This window comes from Bemisia tabaci, chromosome 1, assembly GCF_918797505.1.
Source record: "Bemisia tabaci chromosome 1, PGI_BMITA_v3".
NCBI classification, from domain to species: domain Eukaryota; kingdom Metazoa; phylum Arthropoda; class Insecta; order Hemiptera; family Aleyrodidae; genus Bemisia; species Bemisia tabaci.
Window position 1 is genome coordinate 30,012,147 of NC_092793.1, and position 23,305 is coordinate 30,035,451.

Sequence of the window (23,305 nt, forward strand, 5' to 3'; positions counted from 1 at the left end):
AGGGTATGCGCGTCTCACTATGCCGAGCGATTCTATCAAAATTGCTCTCTAAACGTCTCCTTAACATTTGAATTGTGTGTATCAGAAGGCTTGAATTTGTACCATGTCTATTAGCCCATTTTGATGAACTAATTTATAATAGGCTCGTGAAAGAATGAGGTTTGAAAATGATGGCTCTGCAAAATATCTAAACTGAGCAATTGACTTAGTATGAACTTGCGCGAAAAATGACGGTCAGATGGGTTGTCAGACAAGATCGTATTCCTTTCAGAGGAAATTTTCCAATTGAAAAAGGTTGCCGGCATGAGATTGAAGATGAGATCAAATGATGTCATTTGCCTGGCTATTTCTGTTGCAGTTCGGAAAAGTGGGCTAATTTAGCGACTTTGTCCGCATGTAAGTATCAACATCATCAAAAAATCAATAATAGAACGTCCTGATCACAGATGGGACAATGCGTCTGCCTGAAATGAAAAAATGCACTGGGAAATCGATTGTTTGACTCAGACACTAATAAAATGGGCTGCATCAATTGTTCCCTTTCATGTAAACCAATAGCACATCACACTCGGATCAAATTACCGTGAGAGGCAAATTTGAAATTCAATATTCCACTGTATGATTTACCTATTTATAAACTGTCGTATTGAATCGTCGAATTCTGATTTCAGCGCTAATTCACTCCTTTGTCTCCTCTTCCCATCTAAAGAAAATATAAATGTCTGAATGTAACAGACAGCCATTCATATGCTTCGAAGAAAACGGAGAGATTAGTCATCACTATTAGCCGATTCCCGGCACAACTAATACCGCTAAACCATCCTTCATGCACACAAATCAATATTTACTTTGACTTACCCAAGGCCAACGATGCAGTTTGCAGTTAAGATCTATATATTTGCTGATCTGCGAGAAAAGCTATTAACTCTAAACTTACGTCTTCTCCAGTGCCACATTTATTTTCCACTTCATGTAGTTTATTCTATTTTTTCCGTTGAGTAAATTACACATAATGGATTCTTAGGCTGAAATTTCTCAGCAGATTTTCGGTTTTACGGCCCGTAAATCTGGTAACGCGTCGACCGCTCTGGATCAGCGACATCAGGGAATTATTCGCCTCATAGTCTTACATTACTACCAGTTTGACCCCTTCATGCTGTCTCCCATTGGTTCCCGAGCCATTGATCAGTTTCCCGAGACTATCGACAACCAGCACAAAAGCGTTTAGTGCTGCAGCCAGACGTAAAGCACAAAATTAGCAATTTTCCCAGGTTGTCGAAGTTTGCTGGAAGCTGCAACATTCGTGACCAGAAAATGCGAATAACTCTCGACTGTCTGACAAGATTGGCCTTATTTCCCGACCTAGGCCCTCGAACTATGTAATCCATCATCTTTTTCTTTATGGCTCGTAAATTAATTTGATGGTTGGGAACTACACTGAAAAAAAAGTAGTTAGCGTTGAGAACTAATTTGGTAAGTTCTCGCCAAGTAGAATCAAAATTAGGCTTCAGAACTAATTTATTGTACTGAAGCACCAATCAATTCGCTTCATACGCTGACTTGACTTTACTAGAGCGCGAACAGAATTGGAAAACAGCACTAGCTGTAAAATTAGCGCTGTGGTAAGACAAATTCACCCTCGGGTCAAACTAATTCGCCCTCAACACTAACTGCCACATTGTCCGTTACATTTATTTAGTTTCTAAAAAGTGGCGTCGGTACAACAGCCTCAATCGCGTCAGCTCGTGAAAATCAATTAAAATGTGAAATTTCGGGCCCGTTTGACAATGTAAATACTCCCGGTATGATTTATAGTGTCCTCTCTTTCTTGAAAACGTTCGAAAGCAACATAAATAAACCTGTTAAGGTTAGAAATCGTCTGTTCGATTCAAAACGTAAACAAGCATGATATTCGTTGGAGTCGTCAATCTTCTGTATTAAATTGCGATTAAAGCGTTCCGCGTTCAGTTTATATTTTACGAAAATCTGTGAACTTACTGCTTACTTCTATAGTTCGTGTTCTCCCGTAATTTCAAAAGAATATCTCAAGTGTTCGGACGAGATATATTTATTCAGTGTGAACATTCGCTACCGTTTCATGTGTGAGTGTGTGTCTCTCTAAAGGATAATTCTGTCTACTTGCACATACCTATGGGATATTCCTTTCCTCTGTCGTTCATTTGGAACCGGTCAGTTGATTTTTACCTCTCATCTTTTAAGAAATATTCTTTTCCTGAAAGTATTGTCCATGTTATCATTCGCTAAGCCGTTTTCTCCTCTCTCAGTTTTGAGGTTAGGTTGACCCAACCCTACCGAATGCGAATTAGAGTAGCGGAATTAGTTCCCAGCACTAATAGTGGTTAGTGTACAGAAACCAAAAATCATGTGTGTCCAAATCACACAATATGAGTTAGTGTATAGAAACCATTTTTAGTCATCTGACGCTAACTCATTTTTTTCAGTGTATGGAAGAGGCTCGCCATGTTCGTGTGCTCTGAAACTGGGACGTTGATTCGATGCCGGGGCCCGATATCAATTTCGCGAAAAGGAATCGATAGTCCAACTGTTCTCCAGTTGAGCCGAGCCACCCGGTACTTCGCGAACGGTGGTACCGGAATAATGTTGCTAGGTTGCACGCAAAATTCATTAACCACTGTCCGCGTTTACAAAGACTGTTTCTCTATAACCGTTCAACATTTTCTCCATGAAGGATTGCTTCATGGCCTTTTTTACCCTCGTTAAATTCTAACACAATGGACCACTTCTTTCATTTGCACTTATAATTTTGAAAAAAATGAGAAACAGATGGGTTATGATTTATTTTTACATGTTATCTCGGTAAGGCTTAATTCTTGTAGTGGTAGATCATCTGGGATGTTCTTTTAATTTTGACACTAACATAAATATATCTGTGATGTAAATTATCATAAAAAAATTTCAATCTGTGATTATGTTTTTGTTTCAAGTTTTGTAAATGCTCTGATGATGGCGTGAGTCGAGAGATACTTTAGTAATTATATATGATTTTAACCATTACATCTTGGTTCTATTCATCTCCTTCAGTGGCGTTGTTCAAGTAGAACACTTTAAAATTTGTAGAGGTCTTTTTTAATGACAAACTTGTTTTTTTAAAAGAAATAAAATTGTTTTCAATCGGACAGATATACGCATTTGTGGCCATTTTAAACTTCGCGTTGAGTAGTGAAACTCATCCGAATTAAATTATTCCTTTGCCGCAGTATTATTTTTGAGCTGGGAAGCTTATAAATGCCTAAGTTTTTCGCACCCAAATTTTGAAATTAAAAATGATCTCAGACTTGTCCTATACGCTCATGCATCACGATTTTTTAACCGTATTCTGTAAGAAACAACTTTCATTTTTACCCAAGCAAAAGTTTCTAACAGTCCCATAGTTTGTTGAGATGCCCACAGTTGAACTGATAAAATGACACGACCAAATAGATGAGTAATTTGTCAAATGACCAGTTTCGTCAATACACTTACACGTATCATTCAAATATACATTTTGTTCTCAGGTTTAACATGTTTCTCCTCGGATCGATAAATGTTGCGTCACAATGTTGACATGATGGTAACCATGGCGCCAAACGGCCGAGCCTGTTGAATCAATAAAATTTACAGATATTTCAACAACGTGTTTTGACTCCAAAGTTTAGAATTTAATTTGGTGTATTGATATAAGTCATTCAAAAGTTCTTAAATGATTGAAATCAAATGACGCCCACGCCATTATTCCTAATTGTATTTAGAATAAACCAAAGGGTGTGTAACAATTTCAAACTGTCTTATCTGCTGCAATAGGTCGAAAAACTACGTTTCATAAAATTAAAGATGGTTGATCGTTACTTGGGTGATGCGCAGCCTCGTAAGCATTGCTCAATTTCAGGACACAAAATGCAGAACACTATTTGAAGCCAAATTGAGATCAGAATCTAAGCTTCGATTATAAAATTGCTGAAATTAATTTTCGCATTACGCAATGGAATGGTTTTACTTTCCATCAAAGCTACATGAATTTAGTGAATGAGAAGACGTTTTTCAAGAGCGCACGGATATTGCACATTAAGATCGGCAGGTATTGCAGTGACATGGCTCCCGATATACCTGACTGAATATTTAGAAATGAGTGTTTAATCCTTTGGAATGAATGGTGCACTAGCATGCTCTGGAGCTGAAAAAATATCTGCGGCGTAAGGTGGATCAAGTCGACACGAGAGATCGGACAACATTTGGAAACTTTAAACGCTTATAACTCCGTTTATACAAAACTTTAAGGTTCTATAAGTGGCTCCATTGGTATCCTCGTGAAATTTTCTTGTAGAAGTTCCCCTTAAAATTTAAAATGTGACAAAATAAACATAAAAATTTGCAGTTTTAGTAAAAAATTGCATGGCCAACTTCTCTAATTGTCTCGATCCACTGTGCGGTGTTACGAACTTCAATCAATCTCCCCGTTGATGTTGAGGAATCACGCGATTTTAAAATTCAGAATATTTCTATGCACCTCATTCTCATGATTTATTTTACGTTACATGTACATCGCTATCTTTCCTTGTTTTGAGATATGTGTTACGGAGTTGTTTCAAAATTCAGATAATAAACTTGCCGTAATTAATCAATTGAAATTAATTGCGTTTTTTTGGTGTTTGTTACAGGTACGTTGGTGCGAAAATATTCCAGACGTTACTCTCAGAGGCCTGTAACCTCAGGTATTTCGTCGAGTTATTCAATTCACGTTCTAATATCACTGTGTGTCATAATACATCCGCGTCCGAAGACATTGTTATCTCGGTGCCAAAATGATATTGTGATCCTGCAATCCTGCATCGGTGGAAATAGCCACGCACGCCCCCCTCCCCCCTCTCCTCTTAAGGTGGAGATTTACGTGGCGACACTAATTTTTATCTATTCATATATGTACAATCGATAGTAATCGATGTAGATCCCATTATGTACATAAATTGATGATTTTGAATATATTGTAAGGTAAGAATAATGCAGAGTCACCCTCTTTCGAGTACAATCACCGACAAGTATTGATTCATAGTTACGGGATTCTTACTTAGAGCGGTATGCAATTTCATCAAAGACTATATGAAATTCTTCGTTTTAAACACAAAAAGTAAAATATCACAAACACGGATTCATAAATCTAAATGCTGGAGGGCATTTTAGCCTTTTTCCTTTTTTTTTTTTAAAAAAAACCTCAAATGTAACTGAGTGTATGTGAAAGGGCCAAGTAGGTCAAATAACCCAGTCGGAGTAAACCAAATTGAGTATTCAATGGGAATTTAGTGCACTTAATCGACTATATGCTCAGAAAGGTACGCATTTTGTTTGCGTCAGCAGACATTCCAGAGGTCATTTTTAAGGGTATATAATCAGAGTTCGGTTACTTTTTCGTTCATTCTTTTCAATTGTTTCATCATACTAAAATCTGACACCCTTAAGTCGACCTTTAAGCTGCAAAATAATGCTAATTTTGAGCCGTGATCGAAAAGTCACATGCATCGATCAAATTTGAGATCATGATGATTAACCCATCAGAATACTGCTTATTGCCTCTATTTTGATGTACTTAAGAGAGGAAGATTTCTACAATTGTGTTGAAACTCGAGACAAGACTGATTTACCACTACCAATGCTCTTGCCTCCCACCCCCAACCCCACCATGGCATTATGGGTCCGTGTCATGAAACCTCGAGAAGCTACGACTGTGAAATGGGCCGACACTCCATGAGTCGTCACGCAAAGATACTTTCTCGCAATTTCGTCAAAACCGCGTATCGGGATAATTTAAAAAAACAAAAACAAAAAAAAAACTGATGATAGATGAGGCGTTGACGTCTCTGGCATCCACTAAATTTCTGGGAATGTCGATGAGCCCTCCTGCCGTGCTGCGTAAGGACACCGTTTGAATCCTCAGAACCTTGCCAAATACCATTTTTTTGGGGTACTTGTGAATGTTTCATTTTTTTGAATTTTTGGAGGCTTTCAGTTGACAAGCAATTTTAAGTCAAACTGCTCAGAACTTTTCTGAAAAATAAATACCTATTTTTATATAGGCACCCCTTGAATGTTCATACGGTGTTCTTTCTTAGTATGGAAGGCTTGCTCCTAGGTCTGTTTGCTCGATTTCCACCTCGTCTTTTCGAGGGACATGCAGCATTCGGAATAATTGCAATTGTTGAGAAATGTGGAGCCGACCTCAGGTTGCCAACTTTTCGACGGAATCGGCGTGAGTGATTGGCCGATGAGTGGGGCGCTCTGATTTGTCAGTGCGGATTGGCAGCCGTGGCACACTTGTATAAGGAGTGTGTATTTATTACATAACTATTTAGTCGCACCAACTCAAATTGCGCGAGGGCACTCTCATTGAATCGACCGGCATTGGTGCTCATACGCACTTTTACCGGTGGAAAGTGTGACAAATCGAATTGGCACGACGACAATGCCGAAAGATATGTACCTCGGTTGCCGGATATAGGTAAAAAACTGTTCACGCCTGGAATGATAACGATTACCTACATGTCAAGAATTATATATTTAATTTCCTTTAAAAAATTATAGTGAGTCTGTTAGCATTTTAAATTGTGAGAGGGATGATTGTCGTGTTTCGAGGGCTTTTAGGGGTCAGCGGGTCGATTGTTGTATCGTTATCGAATGAGCTAGATCGAAAAATCCCTATCTTGGCAATGCTATTTATCGATCAAGGCTATTCGATCACGATTCAACAACCGACCTGCAGTTTTCCATGTAAATGTAATTTTTTTTATATTTTTCTTTAAAATTTTGTAGCTTGTTTCTTTCTTCTTTTTTTCTGCCAATCTAGTTGACCAGAAAACCACGAGTTTTCATAACATTATGTGGAGACCGTATGAATTAAATAAAAAAACTTTAGAACTTTGTTCCCTAAGTTTGTGTTGCGAGCATCTGATTCTCTCGAAAAGCAGGAGTAGAAGAAAGTAAACCGTGTGACTTCACTTTATCAGATAAACTTAGCTGAATGCTGCTATAGAAAGCCGCATCCTGAAAATTCTTTTTTTGAATGGTATTACTTTTCAATGAGCATGTCCTTTCCAAATTTGCCAAAATGAAATAATCTCAAACATATAGGCCAGGTGAATATTTAAGAATGCACGGATTCAAATTATCAATAAAAAGGTATTTATTTCTAGGACCTAATTTTTAATAATTTTATCTTCGTAATATTCCATTGATCAATTCGATCGGCTCTGTGTGGTTAGGACACTTCAGTCATCAAAGAACGAAGCTATAGAAAATGAAAAAAATACGTGCATAATTATTTTCAATATTATCTGGCAACTTTTTAACCGAAGGCGTTAGTTATGACACAGCAAGATTTCACGGGCCAATTGCTATGACGTCTCTGTCCAGTAAGAAATCAACCAATTTTCCTTCTTGTTTCCGGAACTCTTGATTCTGTATCATGGAACTGAAGGATCGGCAAAGTCGCATTGACACCAGATCGTCGCCCGGCTGACAAAAGGGCGTAACTGCACATTGAGATGAGCCCAGAAAAGCATTAAGTTGTACGGAAGACAGGGTTTATTGCAGAATTTATTTACGACCTATCGTGTCTACCGGTCGACGAAACAGTCCGTTTTGTTAATGCCTCATCTGACTGGATGTATCTCTGCCAAACGAGACTATGTGCATAATGAGCCCCGTTATGCATATGTTTTTATGGGTTTCAGGACTCATATTTTAATGCACATAATTCCATTTGGCAGCAACATGTTCAACTTACGTACAAGTAATAACCCATGGTGTGTACGCCCTTCGAGTAATAAGAGACTAGGTGAAAATTTCCACCCTAAAAATGAGATCCCTATCCCAAAACCAGATCCTTCAGAAGTTTTATGTTGAAATGACGCAGATTAAATTTATTTTACGGAATAACTTCATTAAATGAAGCATATTTTAGGTGATCCCCAGTCTTAAAAGCCACCTTGCATTGAAGTATTGTACCTCCAAAGGGTCGCTTCTTCAAAATAAAATGCACATTTTTCCGAAGCGCTTACTGATGTTAGGCAAGATGATGATCACCTCTTTCGAGTCAAAAAATGAGATCAATAGTGATTTCCACCAAGTGTATTATTTTTCTCTCTTTTCCTCCCCCACTCATCCCTATTCTCCATTTTCCTTAATGTATCCCCTTCATTCTTTCTCTTTATTTGTCTCTCATGCCCCTCCAAATATCTAAAAGGAAATTAGCAAAAAGCGCCAATAAATTGAGGAGGCGATGGCTCTAACGTTAAAGGATTGAAAGGGCACTCAAGGCAAACGAGTGTTCATGAATTCAAATGATATTATTTCCGAGAGACAAGCATCCTACCTGACTTCAAATATCTCGTCAGTGGTCGGGTCCCACCCGTACAAAATTTCCAAACGACCTAACGGAGACAACAAAATTTGTTGACTTGTTTCAAAATGTTCAGCACACTAAAGAAATTATTGCATCGTAGGGATACCGAGATTAGTTTGGTTGCAAGTAGACTTGGTTTTTTGATCAAGCGAAAATTTTAAATAAACAAGCACAGAAAATGCGGACTTTTCGTTGATGAGTTGAATTCGGAACTTTATCATGTGTTCACCGTGTTTCGTATGGAATTTTGATGAGCTAAATGTGTCGTGCCTAATTTTTTACCCTGTGCAGTAGATTATCCGACTCATTCAGTAATTTACTCATGACCAGACACGAAAATACCGTCATTGAGAACACATGGAATGATTAAACTGCCAATCTCTCAGACCTTATGTCCATCGTCTCATGTCGATGAAAGCTATGCAGCCGACGACAATGCAAGGAAGTAATCAAAGCCTCGTTAGACCCTATTGTGGAGCCATTTATTACTTCATCAGCAATTTATTTTAACTTTTGAGCAGCACTGCTGCGTCATTTTTACAATCGAAACATATCTTTAATACGCACACGGAAATTTATTTAAAGCGAATCGAAGAGGAATAATGAGATTGAATTTTATGCAGTAATCAGGATCTTGCATCGTTCAATATCATCAGACTCATTTGTATGTATAGTGAAGCAATGAAGAATTTGAAGGTGTCTGAAATTTGATGAATTTCTTTTAGAAATGGGAGCCTCTAATCAGTGGCGTGGCGTGCTTTGCGATTTATCGATATTTCCCCAGTTAAAGCTACGGTAAAGAATCGATTATTAAGGTGTTCATTATGGACACCTTGTTTATCGATACTTTTCCAATTTCCATAGATTTAAATGGCAGTCAATCGATAAATCGCAAAGAACGCCACGCCACTGCCACTAATTGAACTGAGTGCGATAAGAGCCTCGGTTTCTAAATTGAACATTAAGATCGGATGATTTATGACAAAATGATCTACTCTACTGCTATGTGTGTAAAAAGGAACCACCGCCCTTTGACGTTTAAGGCGATTAAATTTCTCACTTTTAAATTTATCTAATTTTTTCTTCAATTTCCTATAATGTCAAAAAGTTTTTTCAAAAAATTCTGTAAACTTATATCATCGACCAATTTTATATAGCAGACCAGCAAAAAAACACAGGGTATCGAAGAGGGTATGGATTCGATGGACATGAATCGATCACAAAATGAAAACGTGAATCGATCAACATAGATTCGATCGACAACTTATTAAAAAACCGGTGTCGATTCGATCGGCATGAATCGATTCACGTCGATCGACTCACGTTCTTGTTTTTCGACCAATTCATGTCGATCGAATCGGTATCGATCGATTAACGTTTTCATTTTTCGATCGATTCATGTCGATAGAATCCATACCCTCCGGTATCCACAGTAAAACTCTGAAACCACGTATCTCGGTTTGCGCAGTTGCGGACTTCTTGCAGTCGTTCTTCATTTTTTACACGGAGGGCTATTTAACGTTTATCCTTAAACATTTCCGTGATTTTTCCTCTCTGTGCGAAACAAACTCTGGGAAAACTTCAAGGAATGATGCTGTTTTCGTTTTTCCTAAAAAAAAAAAAATAATATCTAATCGAAGATTTTTAAAAACCGCAAATGAGATACGTGGTTAGAAAGTCTCACCGTAGATGTGTCAGTCAATTATTTCTTCTAGTTTCACTGATCCCTTCAACATTGTTTTAAAAGTTTATTTTCAATTTAAGATTCAAGCGAATATGATGGAAAGTATGTGTTACAAAGATCCCTCGAACTTCATGCATAGGGGGAGTGGGTTTGAGAACTAATGTTGCAGATATTATTTTGCAGGCTGTTTAATTGGTTGTGCTTAATGTACTGAAAATGGCGCGTTGGGTTTGCAGTTTCTTTGTTTTCGCGAATGTCTCCAGGGTGCAGTTTTCGTCGACTCGCTCTGCCGCAGAGTGATGCACTTTCGGTGTCGATGTGGTGCCGCGCGCAGAGCGTAAATAACTCTTTGTATTGATCTCACACTTGAGCAAGATGAACTCGCGTCTAAACTTGTCTTCAATCTACGCTTGAGTGCGAATGAACTTACTTTTTGAGAGTTTTGCCGCAAGTTCCGCAGAGGGGCTCCAACAGTCGCGGAAGTGCCGGTTGGAAAATTTCGTTACCTGCGTGAGTGAAAGAATTATAACTTTTAGATAATCTGCGTGCTTTTACCCGTCTCGTTACACCTCTTGAAAGAAAAGACCTGAAGCATTTTTCACTTTTCACGACCTTATATTCACACTCAATTTGATTCTATCGTTAAAAAATCGTAAAATTATTGTTTCTGCTTTTCCCTAAAAAGCACGGAGTTTTGGGTCCCTCCCAGAAAATAGTCCAATCCACTCAGAGAAAAATATACCTTTTTGTCCCATAATAACCTCCAGGGGTTTGCGAAGCCCAGAGCCTTTCGAAGCTCTTTTTCGGTATTACCTATTTTAGACTTATGCTGCCAGAACTTATGAGTCTTAGAATTTTACATCCATTTGCTGTTCGAATAATCGCTGATTACGGAGCCTCTTTTTAGCAATGCGGCACAGGGCCGGATTTACCTACTTGCCGCCCCTTCTCATTCGTTTTGAAACATCAATAAAGGCCATCAAGTGAACGTCCTAGTGGGGGTGGGGTGCATGAGACGCGTTGACTCGTGTTGGACACATTTTTTGGGAGAGCCCTGTCAACACTACTAGCAAAAATTCACCGAACTTTGCGCGAAAGTTAAGTTTCGTAAACCTATCTCTGTGTGAACAAGGCCTTCCATTCATAAGAAATGAACGAAAAAATTATGAAAGAACCAACATAAGTGTGGTTTAATGATTTTAACTTCCGCCGCCGCGCCGCGCAGACTGCACCGTGTCGCAATGCGTCAAGTATTCCGACAGTTTTGTAGGCGCTCTGAGTTTCACGCCGACCGCTGCTGAACGCACTGTGTTTGACGCAATGCGTGAGGTATTCATGCGTTCTAGTAGGCGCTATCCGTTTCACGCTGACCGCACTGTGTTAGATGCAATGCGTGAAGTATTCGTGCAGTCTCGTAGGCGCTAATATGTGTTACATGCCGACAGCGCCGCGCCGAGGGCTTCTCCTTTTCACCTCAAGTCCTCTTCATCATTTCTCTCTCAGTCGCGCCGTTCCAGGCCAAATTGCGTGTTTGGTCTCTTTCTTAACTCGACTAATTAAAGGTGCTGTCTCTTGTATCATTGAAAGAGGACACAATTAGAAATGACTATATTCTCAGGAAATAAGAGATTTTGTCGCCTTTTCTCGTTTGTAATGTTTTTCTAAATCCGATTTTTTTTATACCCACATTTAAAAAAATTGCAAAATTTGCCGCCCCCTAGATTTGCCGCCATGGGCCGCGGCCCATGTGGCCACCCCCTTAATCCGGCCCTGATGCGGCATGGTGCTTCTTCCGGAACTAACACTGAATATTCACATTAATCAAAAGTCAATTTATGAATCCTCAAACACGAGAAATTTCGACACTTAGACGCATTCGAGCATCGTGGCGTAAATACGACGAGACAGTTTATCCGTTTACATTTGAACCAACAGCCTGTTGAAAATGTTTCTCGATTCGCGTTCTTTCAGTTTGGAGCAGGGAAGGGAAGTAATTCCCTGCAACCGACTGGATAAGAAGGAGAGGAATATTGCTCTTGTTTCGACCGATTCGTAAATCGGTCAAATGAAGCGTGTCCACCGTCCGACATGCAAAGATGTAGCTCCATAGTCGCCGAACTTAAAACAAATGGTTGATGTTGCAGAACTGCCGAGGGTCAAATCGGAGAGCTCTAGGTGATATGCAACAGCGCAAAACAGCGACCACTTCCTGGCTGATTAGCGACTGATTTTCGTCCTAAAATTGCCTAGTTTCCATTGGTTCTTCAATGTAGATTTGGAGAGTTCTCAACAAATTGGCAACTGTGCGTCCCGGTTAACCGTGATGCTTTAATTCTCTTCCTATCGGTCTAGTACCCAAGCGAAAATCAGTCGATGTTGAATCGCAATAAATCTATTTTCTGATGAGTCCTCTGCTCATTACGAATGCTTCTATTCTAGGGCTCATCTAATGATGGCCATCTCCGCGGTTTTAACTCCAGCGAATTCAAATGTTGAGTATTATCGACCAGATCGTAACGAGATCAGCTCAGGAGAAACAAAAATGATTACTTTAGACGGAACAGATGGCGAATAAAAAACTAACGAAAAGAGGAATGCCCGCTGAAGTTGGTCCGATTCCGTCATAGTTAATTATCTAATCACAGAATCTTCTCTGTTTTGACTGTCAAGCCTGTTGAGGCTACGTTGCGTTTGTTTGTCCAATTACATTCAATGCGTTCTTATTTTTTCTCCTTTTTTTTAACATGCCCTGCCGCATCAAATTATACCTCCCTTCCCCCCTTTAAGCTTATTACACTCTTTCCTTATTTCTAAGTTCAATCATAGATAACAGGTGTTGTAGAACAATGTTCAAATGTTTCTTTTTTTAACATTTTTTAAATTTTTTTTATTTTATTTTATTTCAAACAATTATGTTTGACTTTCTTTTTACTTGATTTTGTTTCTATGATACGATCATTCCTTAACTTTAAATTCATACCAAAGGTCAATCCTCTCCATGCTAATGTTTCTTAAACGTTTCTTAGTAACTAGATAAGAGATTAAGATTTTTTTTGTGTCCATTTTTGACTGTTTGAAGGACTTAAACTAAAATATTTTGGGGTTTGCTTGATTTTTGCAGGAAATAGAACAAGATAGACATCTCCTTAGGCGGAAGCTTCTATCAACTCAGTCAGAATGTGATACTCGTCTATTAGAATTACAAGCGGATATCAGGGAACTTCAAAATGCTCTGGACGAGAGAGAAAATTCTCTCAAGCAGACGGAGAAAGAGAAGGCGCTTCTCATATCTGAGCTCACGGAACAAAACCAAAGATTGCAAATTCAAATTAAAGAGGTGAGTAAAAATTAGTTATCTATAAAGTATTTAACCAAAGATCTAGTCCGACCTTGTTTACAATTTTCATTATTTGAAGCAGCATTTCTTTTCCATTTTTTCCTTGTAGATTTCTTCAAAAATTTCGATACCTCAATATCCGAGACAGATTTTAGGTACATCAAAATTGTGACAAGATCGTTTTTATTATTATTCAAGATAATGAAAAGGAAAATAAGGCTCTAAAATATCTACTTTTACCCTCCAAAAGCGACGATCCTTATAGATCGTTAGAGCCCTTTTCAGATTACTTCTTCTTTCCACTTTCGTTGTATGTACATATAATTCCCTATCCCGCGCATAAAGCAAGAGAGGAAAAGTAATCTGAAACGGGTTCTAAGACTTTAATACTTTTTTCTAGTCACTCAGTCACAAAGAAGAAAAAAACCTTGAATGTTTTCTATAAAAAACAAATATTGGGGTTTTGACCCTCAAAATTCAAACGTATAAATATATTATCTCTCTAGAAAAAAATTTCTCATCCGAATCTTGAATTCCAATAAAAACCATGATAGTTCATAACTTTTTAATTTTTACTTTGTTTTAAATGCATTCGCTCTATTTTTCTGTTTCCAGTCAAGCAAACAAGAAGAACTTCTAACGTTACAATTACAAGGTTTACGAGATCAATGTAATCTTAGGAAGTCGAGTTTGCAGGATCACCAAAGCTCCCTCGAAGTACTTAGAGATGAGGTAGGTCTCCAGATTTCTACCTGTCTAGAAAAGCTAAGCATAAAAACACGCAGTAAATAGAGCGGGCAAAAAACAGCAAGGTTAAATGTATGGTTAAATTTTCATAATTTTTTTTTTTCCAGAAAATTTGTAACGTCAGAATGGTTGCCATTAAGCTCACAGGTATTCAATCATTTCTCAAAACTGTACCTGGTCTTTTCTTTTTGTTTTGTAAAAAAAAGAAAAATGAAAGTTAATAAAAAAATGAATAAATAACAAAAACCAGAAGTGTCATCATTTTATTTGTAATTTAAACGAAGGAATAACTAAGTATCCCCTATTCAATGTTTCAGTCATATCGTTTTATTTTAAAATTGGTATTAGCACTTGAATCAATCTACGTATGATAAAATTTTATCTTTAGTGGTCATGGAGGGGTTTCAAAGAATTTGCGATGATCACAACTTGCATTCCCTCAGTACCTCGAGTTAGGTTCCTCGAGTTACGCTTCTATATTTTTGTGGTATCATCCTTTTTTTTGTTTCTTTCCAGATCCAAATGATGTCGGAGAGAAAAAGTGAATTAGAAAAAAGACTTCATACTTTACAATGCGACAGAGATAGTATCAGTGTAGCCTTAGAAGAAGCTAGTGAAAGGATAATGATGTTAGAGAAACAAACTAGGGAACAAGAAATTCAGGTAACACTATTTTCATTTGTTTTCATCTGTTTTCATCATTAACAGATGCTCGAAAAATCAGCAGGGCTTATTGGAAATTGAAAAGCCTTGTAGAGAGAATGAGTGAATATCTTTCGTTGTCTATTTTACCGTACCGAATGATAGTGTCTAATTTACGCGGAGAGTCCATTGAGTTTGTTTTTAAACGTAGCCGTAACTTAACTGTCAATTTTTTGAGATTCTCAAGTCAAATCTTCGGCTGAGCTTTAGGTCCCAATTACGATCAGCAATATTAAAAGAATGCATTCTGAAGTCTTAATTTTTCGTCTCCATTTCGTGGATTTCTGAAATGACTCAAATATTCCTCTCGGAGATGAATTAATTTCCGTTTTTATCTACATTTGACAGGCTTTCATTTATGTCTTTAAAATCTTTTATATTTTTATTCGGATTTTTTTTTTTTTTTTTTTTTTTTTTTTTTTTTTTTTTTTTTTTTTTTTTGAGTAAATGTCACCATTGTATCGTCAAATGAACCAAAAAAATTACCTTTTTACTGTTTTTCTAGTTGATCATTTCTTTTTGCTCTTTTCTTTTTCCAGTTACGAGTATCGCATAGAGAATTAGAAGATTTAAGAGCAACAAATGGTAATTTAGGAACACGTTTGGAGTCAATAGGAATGATAGGACAAGGACATCGATCGTTACTCAGCGAGATGGAATGTGAAGAAGGTGTCGGAACAACCACTGCCGCACTTACAAATTCTTCTCCTGGAGATGAACTAACACAGGTAATATCAAGAGGAATTTGTGTTGTAAATTGACATCTAGTCCCTTGAAAATTCCAAACGATTCCGTTTAAGTCACGCATTTGTTCAGTTCGTGAAAGTCATACTCATGCATTGTCTGTGCAATTTTGCCTGAAGCAATACTTTTTAACATATAATGTAACGGAATCCATGCAACACTACTTATCTTCTGAAATATGTATTTGAATACGCGTGAGTTATATTTCGTAACTAGTTTATAACTATACGCGTTTATAGTTTAAGTGAATTTCATCCTCGGTAAAAATGGCAAGAAGCATTTTTCCCGGAACAGATCTAACCCTGAGGCGGAATAGGCGTCAAATATCTCTTAGATCAGTGCCAAAAAGCCGAAGAACAGTACAAGTGACATTGAAGTCAGTCTTGATCAGTGCTTACGAGTATGGATCAGCACTGAGATCATTCTTTAAATCTATAACGTCAGCGATATTTGCTCTTAAGTTAGGTAGCGTATTAACGGCAAGTGTGACGCACACTCATTTACAGGGATGGATCTCATTAAAAGAAAATTCAAAATTTAAGTTCATTTCTCTTGTGAAAGCTTCATTTACGATTTCTTTCAAATATTTTGTGGTCGAGGCGTGGCTCAAAAAATGGAGCTTTTGCAGAATGACTTATCAATTCGGGAGTTTTTCTATTTCCTTTCTCTCTTTTTTTATCAAAAATGTTTCATCGCTGAGACATAATCAAATTTCTCTCGTTTACTCATTTGGGTTATCCTTTTTGAGTTGTGTCAGCAGACGAAGTCGAAGCTTTTAAGTTGAAAGCTCTTAAGCTTGTATTGATTAGATCCACTTTTAACAGCTGCTTTGGAGTATTTGTTGATAGCCGGCAGGTTGGTTTTAATGGCCTGTCTCTTCATGATTGTCAATTTTCTTACTCATCGAAGTTAAATCGTTCCGTTCCAAGTTCTCAAAAAAGGTCTCATACAAAAAATACGGTACATCCCGCTTTCTTTGAAAAAATTAATCTTATCGATTTTCATTTTGTGTTTCAGTTAAAACAAGAAATAGTATCTGTTTACGAAAGAGTCAAGACCTTATGTCACCAACTGAGGAGTCGCAGTAGAGACGCAATGGATGCGTCGATCAACCATGATCAAGTCAATGTGCAACAAATCAAAGTATGTATCATTCATTTTGTCCTTGCATTTCTACGAGTATATTCAGAGCTAACCTTTCACTAAATATGGGCGTGGAAAAATGCCGCCTATTCTCGCTTCGCAACTTACCTTTTCCTGTTAACTAAAAAATCAATCACCATAAGATTAACCCCATAAAAATCTATGTTTTTATACATAATTTAAGTGTACACAGGCGCTTATCGTAAGCAATCTATTTTTCTTTTTGCTAAAATTATGATCAATTTTAGCAAATTCGCAAAAGAGCTGTGTTGGTCAAATGCTCAGATTTATAATAAGCGTGTTTTTATTCATTGTAGTTACCGTATCAATTTTTTAGGTATCCGGTATTCTGCTTCCTAAGTTTCTTTGACTTCCGGTCGGATACCCAAGCGTGGTCAAAGTTTTCGGAAATCTCAATTTTTCCTCTTTACTGTGGAGCTTACATGAAATTATTGAGGGTTTCTTATTTTCTTCCTCTCCTCCTCCTCCTCCTCCTCCTCCTCCTCCTCCTCCCTAAAAGTCTCCCAATGTTTTTTTAGTAAGTGCTAAATCTAGTGCCGGATTTAGGCTTTAGGGCCTGTTGGGGCCCCGCGGAAGCCCCTCCTCAAAATCATGCTTGTTATGAAGACTTCAATTCACATCTAGGATAGACACTGATGCATCTAGGGAGATAAATACGGAACTTACAATTTCATGATTAAATGAGAAGAATCATCAGTAATGAGGTCAACAACTCCTCCGCAGGTATTCCCATAAAAAAAATATCTCGTGATGGGGGACTTAGGGCCATCGCCCCGATCGCCCGCTCCCCTAAATCCAGCGTCGACACAATAGTACATTAGGCGCAAATTAAGACATTTTTACGTGGTATAATTCGATCTAACGAGATGTGGCGTTGATTTTCAGGTTGGCGTCTTAACCTGTGTGATCTCTGAATTGTGTGAACTGGTGACTGAGCTCTCGAGTAGTGATTACTCTAGTAGTAATGTAAGCGTAACCGAGCTAGAAATTGATCTCCACCGGGCACGAGAGACTGTCGATAGGCTCAGCAAGCAGCACGAGGAACAGAAGGATGAACTCAAGAAGAGACAAGAAACCATCATGGAACTCACCAGCAAGGTATAACATTAAATGCAGAATTTTTAACCTTAAACGGCTGTTTGTATGGCCATCGCATTACAGAGACAAGGGACTTCGATCCTCAATCTGAGCCATTTTAAGTACGCAAAGCACACTTAGAAAAATCTCTCCTTAGAGATCTTCAGAAAACATGCGACCCTTTCGAAACGTACGATCTATCTTTGTGTGATGGAGAATAATAAACGCCGAAATGGAGTCGAAAAGTTCTCCACGCCAGATGAAAAGTCTCGCCTTCAGTTGAGAGCGTAGGCAGAATTGGATCATACGCGTTTAAATAGTCATATTCTTCTATATTCACCTGCGAATACCATTTTCTAGGTTACTTGGGGTTACTTTGAGGCACTTATATTTCAGTCAGATCAATCAAAAGATCTTGGTTGATGTATCAAATTTTGGTTAAACTTAAACTGTAGATAACTCAGAGTTATCTGGGGGTTAAGGAAGTGTCCTGATGTACGAATGTACACATGCTGATGATTCCGGTGATTTTATCGCCAAAAAATCGTCTTAATACCGCAACTTAATTTCAAAATATCACGATTTTTCCGTTGAAAAATCATACATGGGTTTGGAGGAACTCAGCTATTTCGTTCAAATACATAAGGAAAAAAAGAAAAATAGAGGGAGAAAACCGGCATTTTGTGTTAGTATAGGAAGTAGAATATGAAGTTACGTAAACGTGCAATTTATACTTTTTGGTTAGTTTTTCTTGGAGTTGCATTGACCAAATCTTCGGGTTAAAAAATCGCAATCTTAAATATCAGGCGCTAGTGGCCAGGATCGAAACACCTTGATCACATTGCATTGGTGAGAACCCATGTGCTAACCACTCACAAGTCGCAACCTCAGAATAAAATCAAGAGAAACTAACTTGCGATTATCCTCAATCTTGTCGCGATGTTATGTCCATAAAATCAAGTTCGATAAAATCGAAATTTTGTTTCAATTTATCACGACTTTTTCCCCATAAAATTGCGATGAATCACCATCGATAAAATTGCGGCACCCTCTCCTATCAAATCGCAACTTATCGCGATCACTGCTACTTGGGAAAAGGGTCCCATTTTTGAGAGGCTCTTTGAGCTACGATTACTACTCTTTTTGGTAAGACGGAAAATGTATTTTTGATCGTTGAACATGACAGAACTAATTTTTCCCGTTCGTGTATTGCAGCTGAGCGTGAGGGAGGCAGAGCTGGCCGGAGCGAAGGAAGAACGGGATCGCGCACGAGCCGACCTGAAGGACTTGAACGGACTGGCGCGCGACGAGATGGTGCGCAAGGCGTGGGAGGTGCGCGACGGCGCAGTCGCCAGGAAGAACGCCACGCAGGTCGAGCTCGCCCGCACTAGGATAGACGTCCTCCAGGCCAACAGTCAACTCATGGAGGCCATCCAGCAAAAAGTAGAACTAAGTCAACAATTAGAGCAATGGCAGGTGAGTTGAACCCAATAATACGATCAACACTCGTCGCCTCCCGGACGAAAGAACGTAACTCTATTCCAAGGTTGCAAAATTTAATCAAGCAATTGGATTTTCTACAAGGATGTACCAGTGTAGTTTCTTTTCAAAATTCTCTCATTTTTTAATGAGATCGAAAGAAAAATTAGTAAAATTTTCAGTTGGAAATGCTCAAGATTCTTCCGGTGAAATTACAATTTGCGAGGGGAAATTTGGCAGCACTGATTTGTAGTTACGTTCTTTCGTGAGGGAGACGACGCACTATGTGACTCTTCAAAGTGATACCACTATTCGACCACGCGGGAGCTGGTAATGCCTACCCTCAAAAATGAAGGCGAACTGATATGGCATTAAAGTCACTTCTTAGTTATTTGAACTGTGTTAAACAGAAAGGAACCAAGCAAAATCAGCTATCGCCAAATTTAAGGGAGCAGTTTAATTTTTTACAGGAAAACGGTTGTACGGATTTTCGTGCAAATTTCAGTGGGTTTTCTTCACAGTACAAAGCAAATTCCTTCAAATTTTCAAAGGAATCCACACAAACGTTCTTTCGTAAAATATTAAATTTCACTGTTAAATTTGGCAGTAGCTGGTGTGGCTTGGTTCCTTTCTGTTAAACGCGGTCCATTTGTAATTTGTTATTTATGGGCTGTGTTCCGAGTACCTGTGCCGTTTTATGCAATGGTACCACTATTCGATCAAGAAGAAGCCTGTGTTGCTTATACACTGATAATTCAGGGTAATTTGCCATTGTGTTAAAGTCACTTCTTTGCTTGGTGTTGGTAAGGCTATTTTTGCGGGTTTCAGGACATTTTGTCAACGATTTTTTGTCGGCGCGCCTTTTTTGTCCAGTAGTTTACGCCCACACGTAAAATAAGCAACAGAAACTGCAAAAATGAGTAAAAGAGGAAAAAAAAACCAAGAAGCACGCAATCTTTAGTTTTAACCCATTTGTACATCGATCTTTTAGAGTCAAATACGTCAAAGTTTGAGCGTTTGGTTGCGTGTACACAAACCTCGCTGCAGCACAATAAAAGCACAAAATGTAAAAGAAAAAAATTAAAGTGCTTTAGAAATCATCAAATTTGACACTGAGCCACCAATATTTAAAAAACACACATTATATTATTATTTTCCTTTGATAAATTGATATATATTTTTCCCCATCAATTTAAATGAGAATAATCAATGCAGAGTAAGCGACCATTTCAAAATAATGAGTTAAAAAACGCGGACTATGCGAGTATAAATATTCAAGCCTAACAGAGCGGAGCGGCGCGGCGTGCTGCCAGCGCGAGAGGCTCATTGGCGCCTACAAACCTAAGGGAATACTCCACGCATTGCACAATGCTTGAAGTATCCACTTAGGTTTGTAGGCGCCAATACGCGTTCCGCGCTGGCCGCCCGCCCGCCGTGCGGCGGCGCCTGAAGCAACTATTTCACAACCGAGGTGTTGCACAGTATTATACAAAATTGAACGTACTAAGAATGACAGGCATCCTTTAAAAGTACAAATCTTTCCTCGCAAAATAAATCAAGATACTTATCGTACACAGGAAAAATCTAAGAGCCTTTAGCTGAGGCAAATATAAAGGTTAATCCGGTGCAGGTATAACAAGGTGGGAATTTCTTGAAAGATAATTAAGTCCTGTTACACCAAAGAGGTGTAGAAAGTTTTAGTGAATTTTGTCTCGTGGAATTGACGCTCCCCCATTTTTACCAAAACTCTCAACTATATATTATTCTCCGTCGGACCAAACAGACAAAACAAAAAAACGAGCAAACCCTCATTCTTCCAGGACATTTTACATTTTCATCCAAAAACGTCGTGAGCAATTGTCGTTTGTATTTACATGTGGGCCAATTAACTTTGGGTCGCAACTGGCACGTGGACCAAAACTTCCGTGCCGAAAAAACGCGTGGACGTAAATTACTGGAAAACACAGGTGCGCGGACAAGAAATCGTTGACGAAATGTCCTATAGCCTTTTTACGAGCGTTCCGCGTACTTAACTGTGCCATTTCACGATGATACGACTATTCGACCACGTGGGAGCTGGTGTTGCCTATACTACAAATTGAAGGCAAACTGATATGGCGTTTCGGTACTTCTCTGCGTTCGGTTAAAGGCTATTTTTCTGCGTGAGTTTTGAGTAACTGCCATTTTACGATGATACCACTATTCGATCTCGTGGGAATTTGTGTTGCCTATACTGAGAATATAAGGAAAACTGGCATGGTGTTCAAGTCACTTATTTGCGTTTGGGGAAAGGCTATTTTTTGCGTGTTTTTTAAGTAGCAGTGCTTTTTCACGATGATAGTACCATTAAATTAATGATGTGGTTATACTTGTTTCAGATGGATATGCAAGCACTATTAGACGAACAAATGCGACGGAAATTAACGAACCAAGAGCAACCCGGTAGCAAAACTGATAGTGCAAGATCTGCAGACCAAAAAAGAGCTTCTAGAAGACTATTTGGATTGTTCCAGAGGTGACCACAATACCACCCGCATCCGCCCGTGTCCTCCAGTCAACTAATCAAAACTAATTTATACTCACAGTGATTTATTTCTTCAACCTAACTATTTTTATTTAGGGTAACTCACTGTAAAATGTTTTTTTCTTCTTTTTTTCTATTACCTGCCGTAACACATGTACAAAATACATTTTATTTTCAATTAAAATCTTACTCGTGTGTTCTATGCACCTCTAAACCTAATTTAGGAATTGCTGCTCTCAATAATAAGTCAACAATAGAGAATTTACAGGTGTCTGAAATTTGATGAATTTCGTGTTTAAGTGGAAACTACTAAGTGAACTGAACACAAGGATACCCTTGGTGCATGAATTGAGCAATTACTGGAGAAGATATGACAAAATGATCTGATCTGCTAAAATACGTGTGTTTAAATAGGAAATGCCGCCAGATGACGTCACTAGGCGGTGCATTTTTTCACTTTTAAATCTATTTTTATACCATTTCTCATATCAGAAAAATACTGTGAGATCAGCTCTTTAAGCACTTTCAGATGAAGCAGTGAAAAATTTGCATGCAAATTCTCCATTTCAACACAGAGTTATTTTAATAAGTTTCACTCAGAATTATATGGTTTGAATTAAACAAGAGAACCAATTCACATCGTAGAAGAATATGAGTCAGGAGATGAGTCGGAGTTCACATTACAGTAGGGAAAGAGCAGAACAAAATATAATTTTCTTTTATATACTTACCAGACTTTACTGCACTAGTTTCAGAATTGCACCCAGAACATTTTGTACGTATCTTCAGACTTGAGATGTTAAAGATTTCCTGTCGCATTTCACTTTGTCAAAAGGTCAATGATCATCGTTATTGTTCTAAATTCCGTGTGATTCATCGGAATCTGTTCTTTGAAAGTTCCGCACCTAAACTTCAAAATTAGTTTTCCCAAAAGTAGAAAAAAACAAACAAAGGGAGATTCATTAAAGGGAGGTTTCAGGAAACTCTGCATATCAATTCTCAAATTCTTAATTTTTTGCGATTTCGAGGGCTAGCAAAATTGTAATAACATTTAAATAAAGCATTTCTCAGAAAATTGACAATGTCGTGATCAAAATCAGTACTGGTTTATCTCATCAGTACAATAGACAACGCTGGCATTAAGTCAAGGGGTAAGAGAAACAGTCAAAACTTCAGTCTGTGTCGCATGCGACTATTCGGGCTCCATGGATATCCGTATTGCATACGCATGGGAGTGAAGGCGTTTTAACTTCAGACACCAACCGCCTCATCGGGCGCTTAAAGGTGCGAATCAGTCAGAAGGGCCATACAAGATGTGGAAACAATGAAAGCTCGAATGCAGAAGATTTAGAAGTAGTTTTACTGATTTTCTCGTGAACTTTTCCTCAAGCAGCACCCCATACAATTTATAATGTGAAGAAATAAACATCAAAATTT

General features: G+C 38.2%; 1 protein-coding gene across 2 annotated transcripts in view; it reads left to right on the plus strand.

Moving 5' to 3' along the window:
- The window catches only part of LOC109041309 (bicaudal D-related protein homolog), a 132,832-nt gene extending 110,780 nt beyond the window's left edge, over positions 1–22,052 (plus strand). Inside the window, exons 1-9 of one of the 2 annotated variants that reach the window (XM_019057625.2) lie at positions 10,448–10,604; positions 13,216–13,431; positions 14,047–14,163; positions 14,695–14,841; positions 15,420–15,608; positions 16,642–16,767; positions 17,674–17,886; positions 19,081–19,341; positions 21,723–22,052. In XM_019057625.2, coding sequence (XP_018913170.2) covers positions 10,515–10,604; positions 13,216–13,431; positions 14,047–14,163; positions 14,695–14,841; positions 15,420–15,608; positions 16,642–16,767; positions 17,674–17,886; positions 19,081–19,341; positions 21,723–21,863 — 1,500 coding nt within the window. In that variant the 5' untranslated portion in view covers positions 10,448–10,514 and the 3' untranslated portion in view covers positions 21,864–22,052. Of the gene's footprint in view, positions 1–10,447; positions 10,605–13,215; positions 13,432–14,046; positions 14,164–14,694; positions 14,842–15,419; positions 15,609–16,641; positions 16,768–17,673; positions 17,887–19,080; positions 19,342–21,722 lie in introns of those variants that run through there. The other variant, XM_019057624.2, reaches the window with a different exon arrangement.
- Positions 22,053–23,305: the final 1,253 nt, after the last annotated feature.